Below are 10,650 nucleotides of genomic sequence, written 5' to 3'. Positions count from 1 at the left end.
GTCTCTGTATAAGACGTGACACCTTGCTGACATCAGCACGTGAGTTTAAAAACTGTGCTGTTCAAGCTTTCCCCCCTGGCCGGGCCCCCGACTATGAATAGACACCGACTGTAGCTACATGGTGGTGATTCTGTCGTTTGTCAGCCCTCAGTTGTAGATCCATTTGGTAAAATTTGTGGGGCAAAGAGCTGAATTTTTCCATATAAATCAGATTTATTGAGATGCTTTTGCGTTCAGCCAAGTTTCCTTTCAGTTTGGTTGTGGCACACCGTGATGAAGGATTAATAGCGCTTTATTAGGCTGGGACTCTGCCTTTCTGCAGACGAGCGCCGTCTTAAGTTTAACATAGTACATCTTATGATTAAAGCAGGGGAGGATGTCCTAATGGCCACCTCGCATGTATTATATTTAATAGGCCTATCTTAATATTAATTGCCATTAATTTACCTCTTGCCATTAGTTATGGATATGTTATGGGTTTTTTCCCGGCGACATTGACTATCTGGGCTTCTGGCTTTGCATTTCCGGGTCTCTCATTTTCTGTCACCTTTTCAGGCTGAGGATGTTCAGACAAAATACTCCCATCAGAGGACCGAGGAGAAGGGAGCAAACAAGACTTGCAACTTTCAGAGTTGGTCTCCTCCTCCATCCTGATATGGAAACATTCCACCCACAAAAAGGTATGTTTAATTACATATGCACTGTAGTGTTTCCCACAGACAAACAACTTGGGCAGTGGGGAGGCATTTTCTATTTGACATTTTAATCACTTATTTTACAGCTTACACTATAATTGAATCTGCGCCCTTTCCCTTCAGTTCCCTTTTCCTCACGCTTGCGCACACACCTGCTGCAAACACAGCGGCGTGCCCCGCCTCTCTCCGCCTCTCCCCGCCTCTCTCCGCCTCTCTCCGCCTCTCTCTCCCTGGATGCGTCTGCTCCGGTAACTTTTTCCACGTTTTATAAAGTCGCTAAAAAGACGGAGCTCGTCTGCTGGAATTTTCCACCCACAATTTCCTTCATAGCATCAGACGTAAAATCCAAAATGGGTCTGCCTGTAATTTACACTGCTGAGTAAGGGAAACACTGCATTGTATGTTCTGAAGAGACTGCTTCACAAATACCTTGTAGTGATTTTTCTTTGTGCAATTTTCATTGTAGCGGAAGCTTAGAAGAAAAGTTAAGGTGCCAGTGTCCTTGTCTGCTGAGGAGTTCAACGCTGTCCTCAGAAATGCGTTTCCAAGAGTGGGCGACACTGATTTTGAGTTGGCAAGAGTAGATTGTCATAAAGAAACCACAAGACTTCAAGTTTGTCCACTATCACCATCTGTGCTGAAAGCCAGCAGAGAGCTGAATCGATCAGCTTTATATATATACTCCCAAAGGTACTGTACACTGATCATACCCTGAGCTGAATGTCGTCTTAATCATCTGAATCTGTAATGGCTCATTCCTATTGATGCGCTGGAACACCGATGCATATAACTGAACCATGTTATAGCAACTTTCACTCTACTTTTTAAAAGGAGAGTCTGGAAGAGCAGGTTGGAGAACAGCAAGATGGTTTTTGTTTGTTTGGTTTTTACCACCATCAAATCTGTAACGCAGGCATAATTTTAGCAGTATATTGTGGGCGTAAACTAGAACCCGACAAATGTATCGGCCAGCCGATCTGATCCAATTACATTTAAATTGCCGTTTATAACATCCAATATGACTATTAAAAAAAGAAGACTGAGTTAGATCACTCATGTCATGAGTGTCATAGATTGCCCACCAGGTGGCGCTTTGCAGCTCCCCTGTTAACACTGCGTCACCACAAAAACCACAAAAGAAAACATCAGCTTCATTTATAGTGAAATGAAATCTCAAAGTTGCAAGTCCTGGTTGTAGACAGTCATGTAGTATTGGAGACATTCAAGAGCAGGTCACTGTATCGTAGACGGTGTGTTTTAGAGCCATATGGTTGAGAAATGGTTTCTTGTAGCTTTGGATAGAATTAAGAGTGCTGGTAAGGGGATAAAACTAGATGTGAATATGCTGCATTGAAAATGGTCAATATGTGTAAGGTAAAATACACATGCTGCTTCTGTTTACAGATGGCTGAAAAAGTTCCACCTTCTAGCAGCAAATATTTATTGATGAGCAGTTGTTTAAATGTTCAGTTGTTGAGACGGTAATCTATTTTATTAACATAATCCAATTAGGAAAAGGTTTTATAAAACGGCCTGTTCTAAGTGTAGTTTATACCAGAAAGCGGTCTATTATCCAAATCCTTTTCAAAATCTAAATATCACTTTAAAATCTGCATTGGCCCCCAAAAACCCATATCAGTCGGGCTCTAGTGTAAACATCCAGATCAAATAAACAATACGTGTTGTTTTTGTCTCTTTAGGATGCAGAAGAGGTCTCGAACTCTGGCCAAAACCTGGACCAAGATGATATGGGCACCCATTTTAAGCTCTTTCTAGGCTTGTTGTATATTTCATAATGGCATATTGCATCTTTGGCCAACAAATGGGGCGTTCTGGTATTTTGAAGGATGTACAGGAGGTCCATACTTCACAAAACTGCCTGGAGAGACCTAATACAATGGCGAGGGATGTAAGTACAGTTATCAGCACTATCATTATCCAATTAACATTTTTTATCAAAATTATTACCCAACCAAAAGTAATTTCCTTTTGAAATGTTAGACAAGCGATTGTTGCCATTGTAATGTAACAGTAAGCATGTTTTACAGCTCGAACGTGAATCTCATGACACAGAGAGAGTGGAAGTAGCAGATGATGATGCTGATGTAAGCTTTTGTCTTTACTAGGGACTGAATATAAAACTACTAATATAATGTTTTTACATTTTTAATGTTTCCTCTAGGATTTACATGAGTGGCGTGCACTTCACAAGACAAGATGAGGAATACATACAAAGTCTGCAAACTGAGCAGGAAAGGGTAAGCACACAGCAGTGTTTTATAAAATGTCCCCTCTTCGCCCAGGTAAAGTATGTTAAACACTTACGTTAGTGCAAGCTGTAGGCCTATATTTTGTAATGTTGTATTTAATGGTAATGTCTTTACTCAGGTGTTTGTGTTTTGTCAGGACACTCTGGTTCCTGAAGAGACCCCTCCTCAAAACATCTCATCTGGGTCCTCTGATACCACTGCTGGCTTCCTGGATTTGAGTCATGTCAAAGAAACTACCGAGTAAGTGCTAGTTTCATACTTCCATTAATGGATTAAATGAGTCGCGGCCATCAGGCCAATAAAGTGCTACATACAGATTTTGAATGTTGCAAGTCCCACCTGAAAAAGGTTTCTGGTGGTTGTTGTTCTAGACCAGATCTGAAAACCTTACTGACAACTCTGGCATCAAAAGTCTGGATTGGAGAGACGCCCAGCAGTAATATGATCAATGTATGCAGAGAAAACATAATGGATGGTGCCATGCGAGCCTTTACAAGAAGGAGTTTCAATCCAGAGGCCAAATTAAGCGTCATATTTATGGATGACTTCATGCAAGCAGAAGGTTCAGTGGATGAGGGGGGCCCTACACGGGGGTTTTTCCGACTGCTCTCAGAGATAGCAGCCTATTTACAGGGCCACAGTAAGAACCTGTCCCTGGACAGCCACGGTTAGTACCCACACATGCCATTAATCTAAGTCATATTCTAACAAATTGATTGTATTCCTGGCGGATTAAGATTTTAGATTTGAGTTATAAACACCTTATTCTGCAGAGATTTGCCACCTGTTAACCACTGCAAAATGTATTGTTCTACATTTCCATTATGCAGCATTACACAGAGGTCTCTACAGAACCTATGGAGTTATGATGGCTGTGGCGCTGCTGCATGGAGGAGTGTTGCCTTCTCTTTCCGGAGAGGCTCTACCAAAACCTCTGCTCTACACCCATTTAGTTTATCTATGTTAGATGTATTGGTCCCTATAAAATAACCGAGAAAAAACAAAAATAAGACGGCTGGTCGTACCCAACCACTCGAAGGTAAGAATACCAGCGTAAGCCAATCAGGCAGCCAGCTCACCTGTGGAACAAAGAAGTCGGCTGGCCTCATCCCTCATCTGTGTGCATGATATGCAAGTTTCCTTGCACCTTTAGCAGCAAAGCAGTGGTAACTTATTACTTCATTCCTATGTTTAGACAGAAATTGTATTTGAAGGTAAACTACATTAAATGTAGAGGGTTTTTCCACAGGCTAAAAACACCAGGGTAATACACCGCCATCAACATCTCATCTCTATCCCTGCACAACTTCACCTGTATGAGTGTAATCAAATATAGCTCTAATCATGAGAGAATGCTGCGTCCTGTCTGCTGTGTCGATTTTAAATGAGCCTTATAAAACAATAATTTGATAATAGTGGCTGACAGGCATGCATATTGGTTCATATCTGGTCATGTATTCTGTTTTGGCAGCATTAGAGACCTCCGGGTATCAAGCCCCATTGGTCCGGACAGGTGATTTTGGACGATCCAGCTACCTAATCACTGAAGAACACCTGAGATTCCTGCTTTCATGTGGATTTGTAGCTACGCAAATTGCTGAAATCCTGGATGTATCAGTCAGTGCAGTTAAACGAAGATTGAGGTATGAACAACAGTTACAAGGCGACACAAAATATTGTGTTCTTTTGTCAATTTATTCACTAGATTTTTGTTTTCTATCTTACTATATGTTCAGTGAAATGGGTAGACTTCTCAAGCTGGCAGTGGGTAAAGTGGAATAAGCTAAAGTTCAGTATCGTAATGTAATGCATATAGGTCAGACATTAAATTTGGGTGACACACTTGGTCATTCTGAGCATGAAAACCAATGGCCATGTTCTTTACACTCCAAACCAATAGTTTGGTTTAGTTTATTATTGAGGAAAAACGTTCTTGAGGATAACTTTTAAACATGTGTTTATTTTTTTCTTCAAGGTGTAGTTATCACTGAAGCTGCTATTATTATTGATGTTATCTTTATCAGAAGTTTGTGTAAGATGGTCACGTTCAGTAAAATGCAGATACACTCAGATTGAAATTGAGTTCTGTTCTCTCCCAGGCGCTTCAACTTGCCCTACCTGATGAGGTCTGCACGTCTTTCTAATGCAGAACTTGATGAAGTCAAGTCAAGCTGCAGTCGGTTGGAGAAAATGAAGAGATGGGAGCAAATGCTGTTTTGGCCAGACTGGCTGCTATGGCTGTTTGAGTGCAGAGGAGAAGAGTGAGAGAGAGTTTGATTGGAGTGAATCCAGAGCGTTGTCTCACCGACTGCACCGGAGAACCTACAGTGCTGCAGGACCCAACTCGCTGTGGCACATAGATGGGAACCACAAACTCATCAGGTACATGCGGATGATAAATTAGTTACAGTGAGACTAAACACTCAACTAACAGAATCATTTACAGGGCTCTTCAGTGCAAGCTTTTCACTTTAAGAGTGAATATTCTGCATGCAAATATGAATTTGTTTTTGCCGTACTGGTGTGCGTTACTTCTGATGAACTATGATGACATCAGAATAAACAAGCACAGATCCTGCACAGATGCATGTTGTTAGGACACAAGTTAATATTCAGGTTTCTTTCCTAGTTTATTGAACTGTCATCAGGTTTTTATAAATTGAGGTGTCCTCTGTTATGTTACTTGTAATTATGAGATGTTTTCTGCGTGTCTGTTTTGTATTATTGATGACTGACGTTACATGACAGTGTTTCCCATACATAATGTATTTGTGGTGGTCCGCCACAATATCAACGCTGACTGCCACAAATTGAAGATTATTTAATTATTTGTACTATTTGAAATGGATCCGTGGTATTTGACTGTAGAGTTGCGTGCAGTGCATGTATTCGCTCAGCACCTCGCTACCTCCCCCCTCTCTCACAAACACATTGACAACTGAACCGTCTGTAAACAGCTGCTCCTCTTTGTGCAGCCTGAATCAAAACATGATCATGCGCTGCAGGAAGGCTTGTTGCCAGCTTTTCCGCGCAGAGAAGATCACTGAATCCATCTGAAGCTGAATGGTCGACGTTAGTATCATAAACACGGCTGCACAAATCTGTCCAACACGACGCTGTCAATTTCTGAGACCCACCTTCAAATAAGTTATTAGTAAGCATGTATGGAGCCTAGTTATGTTAAGAATAGCCTACAGCTGGGTGGCCGAGGTTAGGACACTGTACATGGCTACTAGTCAATGTCCACTGCCCCCCCCCCGGCCACAGTTACGCTGTCATCCTGTGGGAAACACTGCATTATGTACAAAATTGCACTTTGACTGCACCCCTATATTTTTGGCAGGGGTAAGCATAGTATCCTGAATTTATTAATGTAATCTTAACACAGAATAACAGCTTTTTGTTTCGTTTGTAGATGGAGAATAGTGATCCATGGCGGAATCTGTGGCTTCAGCAGGCCGGTTGTGTTTTTGCAGGCTTCAGATAATAACAGAAGTTGCACAGTGTTTGACCAGTTTGTTCAAGCCACTGCTAGGTATGGAGTCTCGAATAAGGTGTGACCATGGGGGAGAAAACAATGCTGTCTGCTTGTTCATGAACATTTACCGTGGATTAGAAAGAGGAAGTGCCATCCGGGGCAGAAGTGTCCATAACCAGCGGATGGAGAGGCTTTGGGGAGATCTCTGGAGAGGTATGACTAATGTGGACCACCAGCTTTTCACCTTCCTTGAAAATGAAAGAATCATTGACTGTACCAATGAGCTGCACTTGTGGGCGCTGCATTATGTTTACCTGCCACGGATTAACCGGGACCTGGAGGTTTTCAGGCAACAACGGAACAACCGTGGCTCGCGCCCTGTTGGCCTCGCCATATCAGATATTTGTCCAAGGACGTCTTCAGAGGCAAACACAACCGCTCACAGCCATGGCAGAGATTTTTGGATCCGACACTGCTCAACAAGGGGCTGCGGCTGCAGTTCCTGTTCTGAATTGGCAAGAAAGAGTAAAAGTTCCTGCTAACCGATTCGGTCCAAGCCGTGCACAGACGCGACAAGTCCAGGATGTGGACACTCTGGCGGGACCGATTGGTAGTCTAGCCATAGATAATGTTTTGGCCATGCCTCTGTACTGTTCCCTTGTTGTTTCCCAGTCAGTCTCTCCGTGTCAGCTAGAGGAGATACCGGTAGACCAGACCGCTCACCTGCTGTGGAGGGGGGAGTAATTGAGCAGTTCAGCTTCAGTCTTCTTTACCCTCCTCTTGGCTCTCTTCTCCGCCTTGCATACACCCATTTATAATAACAGTGGCATTTATGCTCTTACAATCCCAACTGTTCTTCTTTTTGATGACAGTATATTTCTCTCTGTGTCTCAGGATTATACAACAGTTTCTTGCCAGTCTCTTTGCCAACTCTGGATTCCCTAGCTTACCTCCCCTCTCAAGGTAAGATTACATTATAATAGCTTCACAGTGTAAGGTCTAGTGGCAGTGTAAGCATTGTTTCTAATTAACATGTGGTGTCTGTCTCTCTCAGGACGGTATCCTGCACTCTAATCCAGGGGATAATGAATCCCTGAGGAATGAGAGGGTTAGATGCCGTGATAACACAGGTAAACCAAACTTAATAGAACTTAACTCAAACTTTTCCCTGCCACCTTTTCATTTCTTTGCAGCTCACAGATGTGTTTTTGTCAGTGTAGTTACTGGGTCAGTTGCAGAACACAGGCCCTCCTCCAGCTGATAGAGAAGATCTCTCCTCTCCCATCTGTCAGTATGAAATGTGAATGGCTGCAAGACAAAATGGATAAACTGACAGCACGTGTGTCTGATTGCAGGTTTGAGACAAAAGTGAGTGGAGCTAACTTTACGTCCTATAAATGTAGCTACATAGCATTATTAGTGACTCCTGTTGCTGCTATTTTTATTTCTGATGCTGCTGCTATTAGTATAGATGCAGATACATGTTGAACTACGCACTTTACAATGCTCCAACCACACCATGTTCACTCCGCCTTACGGAAATAGATCTGCTCTTTTTTTTGTCTCGTCTACTGTAGTTATTGTGTTGTGTGGAGTCTTGTAAGTTGATTATTGTGATCTTGTTTTTAGTACCATGGACATTTTGTTAATTTATGTACTCGGTGTATTGATTATTATTAGTGTATTAATGTACTGTTAGCTTTCCATTTCAGTGTTCAGAAGTCTGCAGCCCAGGGGAGATGTTTGCTGGCGCTTACTGCCTTCACTTTCCAGCAAGTAGGGAAACAACAGACTTATTATTAGCGGACACACTCGACCTACACTGTACATTTACTGCCACACTGACAGCTTATTGCTCGTATTTTCCTCTGCTCCTCTTGCTTTCACATTCGCTTGTCATTTTCTGCTGCCTGTCACGTAGGTGTCCTTTGCAGAATGAGGAGAGGGAGCCAACTGTTAATGTTACCGTGCTCACACTGTGCGAGTGAAAATCATTAGTTGCTTTTTTATATACAGTCTGTTAGTTGCACATTGATAATAAACCCTGTGAAGTATCGATTTATGTACTTATTTTCCCCACCCCTAGTAACCACAGGGGTCTTGATAAACATTTCTTTTCTCCTGTAGACTGCTGTGTGCAGTGTCCAGTGCACAGAGAACTTCGCAGTGGGAGAGCCATTCAGACAGCTGCCCTGTAACCACTTCTTTCATTCAGAATGGATAGTACCATGGCTGGAACTGGTGAGTCATAACAAAGAGAGTTGAGCTTTTGTAAATAAACTCACAAAACAGATCCTTAATGGCATTTAATAGTTGATGATATTCACAGTGCTCATTCAGGCATTAGGACCTAAAGGAATTTAGAACATGCTACCTGGTAGAAACATTTATGTGTCGACTAAAAATAAACATTTCCTATTGTTTATTGTAATGAAGGAACAGTGTTTCCCAGTGCAAATACGTGACGAATTAATGTGTTCTAGGAGAGGAATGGAGGTTAATGGCACTTACAGTAACAAACAATAGCACGTATAATATCATTTTGCCAGCTTTACCTTTAGAATTGCCTTAAAGGAATGTGAAATTACAATCAACTAAACATTATTAGATGCTAAATGCAGAATTAGTTCACCCATGTTGAAGTTGCCCTACTATACCAGTCATTTAACATTAGCAGTGTGGGATTTTGCTGAGGTATATTTGACTTACCAGACAAAGGTCACAGAACAGCCTGAGCATCGTGTGCAATAGGACTTAAATAAGGAGTCCACTAGTTATAACTCCCATCAGAGTATCCACCCTCTACATGGACGCCGCAAAGGAGAGATGGTCCTTCTGAGACACCTACCTTTCTCATCCCTCGTTCTCCTCGCCAAGACACAGCGCTTGTCACGTTGTTTAATTTATTTATGCCTTTCTGCACCATGTAAACAGAAACCCACAGACTCCTAACAGTCGATTGAGTTCAACCCCTGTCTTCTCTACTTGCACCTCTCAAGCAACTCCATCTGCCTTGAAATGCACCGCTGCAATACGCTATTGTGGGGAAATGCCAGACTTGATATGATACCGTGTCCTCTTTACACATCAAAAATGTGCTAAATCCTGCAGCTGAGCCCTCAGTGGCATATGGGATGGCTGTAGGGGTTACTTTCACTCTTGGCATTTACAGGCTTTGGACCTAATGTAGCCCTGCAATAAATGTTGTGTTTTGAAGGATATAATGATATTTTTTGTTGAGATTAGGCAGGAAGATATTGATCTCTGGTTATTCTGCTGGTGTTTATTGGATTGCATTATAAACCCATGGGCCAATGACGGGCAATTGATGGGGTATCTTTGAAATAAAAACCTTTCTCGTGGTTGTCTAGCTCTGTGGGTGTTTTTGATGTAGAGTCAGATGCAGATGGTAACGTTTCTGTTAATGAATGACTTCAGTAGGCAGTTTAAATGGTATTCACACTGCTTTCTGTGCTGTATGATATTCCAGCTATTCAATTAAGACTTGGTCGATAATTAATCTTAAATGATGTTAGTTCCCACCCGCGCACCTGGTTAAAATCAGGACATTGTCATTATTTTACCATTTCATCAGGATTAAGGGTATAGGCTAGTCTATTATGCCCCCTGCTGGTCATAACTCTACATTAATGAAAGAGGAAAGTTTCATGTTATTCCAATGGTCGTATCCTAAACCAACATTTAGTGAGTACCACTGTTGTAACTGTGCAGCCACACAATTGTTGATGTAATGATATAAAACTAAAGATTTTCTTTTAGGACGCACACTTTAAAATCCTTCTGATCACTTTTAAGGCCAGACATGGGCACGCACCTTCTCTGAGCTTTTCCCCATATGAGCCAGGACGCAGACTGAGATCCTCTAGTAGGGCTCTGCTAACTGCTCCAAAGTCTAGGCTCAAAGCCAAAGGGGACAGGGTCTCTGCTGTCAGGCCCCTACGGCTCAGAGTCTGCTCCTGGTTTCATCTCACTTCTTAGACACATTTCTACAAAAAGCTTTCACTGTGTGATGCTCATTTATTTTCCTTTATTGACAGATGATTGTTTTAAAGCTCTTTGTTCCCCGTGTTGAAAAGTGCTCTACAAATAAAGCTTTATTATACAGAGGAGGTGTGCAGTGGCAACGGACCAGCAACGGACCCCTCGGCAACCGGTCCGGACCACAAGGACCGCGTGGACCACTAGT

The 10,650-nt window shown here is 42.2% G+C and overlaps 1 protein-coding gene and 1 long non-coding RNA gene across 8 annotated transcripts; both read left to right on the top strand.

The window, feature by feature from the left end:
• The first annotated feature begins 396 nt into the window (after positions 1-396).
• LOC119890896 (G2/M phase-specific E3 ubiquitin-protein ligase-like) lies at positions 397-3,939 on the top strand. 3 transcript variants are annotated; one of them, XM_038702310.1, is made up of 7 exons: positions 397-680; positions 1,162-1,385; positions 2,396-2,604; positions 2,878-2,953; positions 3,102-3,205; positions 3,424-3,632; positions 3,796-3,939. In XM_038702310.1, exons 3-7 carry the CDS (start codon positions 2,543-2,545, stop codon positions 3,930-3,932), a joined length of 588 nt encoding a protein of 195 aa, XP_038558238.1. In that variant the 5' UTR covers positions 397-680; positions 1,162-1,385; positions 2,396-2,542; the 3' UTR covers positions 3,933-3,939. The 3 variants fall into 3 exon arrangements, with proteins under 3 accessions (XP_038558238.1, XP_038558236.1, XP_038558237.1); XM_038702308.1 differs by having other exon boundaries at positions 3,337-3,632; XM_038702309.1 differs by lacking the exon at positions 1,162-1,385 and having other exon boundaries at positions 3,337-3,632.
• A 61-nt stretch (positions 3,940-4,000) lies between these two features.
• Positions 4,001-10,641, top strand: LOC119890895. 5 transcript variants are annotated; one of them, XR_005442338.1, is made up of 7 exons: positions 4,001-4,131; positions 4,437-4,608; positions 5,065-5,347; positions 6,381-6,656; positions 7,338-7,406; positions 7,498-7,573; positions 7,664-7,796. It is a non-coding gene; the product is annotated as an uncharacterized LOC119890895 (long non-coding RNA). The 5 variants fall into 5 exon arrangements; XR_005442336.1 differs by lacking the exons at positions 4,001-4,131; positions 7,664-7,796 and adding exons at positions 8,571-8,684; positions 10,570-10,641 and having other exon boundaries at positions 4,144-4,608; XR_005442335.1 differs by lacking the exon at positions 4,001-4,131 and having other exon boundaries at positions 4,144-4,608.
• The last annotated feature ends 9 nt before the right edge of the window (positions 10,642-10,650 follow it).

The sequence above is a fragment of the Micropterus salmoides genome, unplaced genomic scaffold (assembly GCF_014851395.1).
Source record: "Micropterus salmoides isolate LMB-PRFRI ecotype aquatic unplaced genomic scaffold, ASM1485139v1 Ms_hic_scaffold_600, whole genome shotgun sequence".
NCBI classification, from domain to species: Eukaryota; Metazoa; Chordata; class Actinopteri; order Centrarchiformes; family Centrarchidae; genus Micropterus; species Micropterus salmoides.
The sequence above is the reverse complement of the archived record's forward strand: the minus strand, read 5'-3'. Positions and strand labels throughout refer to the sequence as shown.

Excerpts from the sequence above, each read along its gene's own strand:
- LOC119890896 (XM_038702309.1), top strand. The coding sequence starts at position 2,543 with ATGTACAGGAGGTCCATACTTCACAAAACTGCCTGGAGAGACCTAATA. Across the intron at positions 2,605-2,877 it reads CTAATACAATGGCGAGGGAT|GATTTACATGAGTGGCGTGC; the intron begins GTAAGTACAGTT and ends TGTTTCCTCTAG. Across the intron at positions 2,954-3,101 it reads TGCAAACTGAGCAGGAAAGG|GACACTCTGGTTCCTGAAGA; the intron begins GTAAGCACACAG and ends GTGTTTTGTCAG.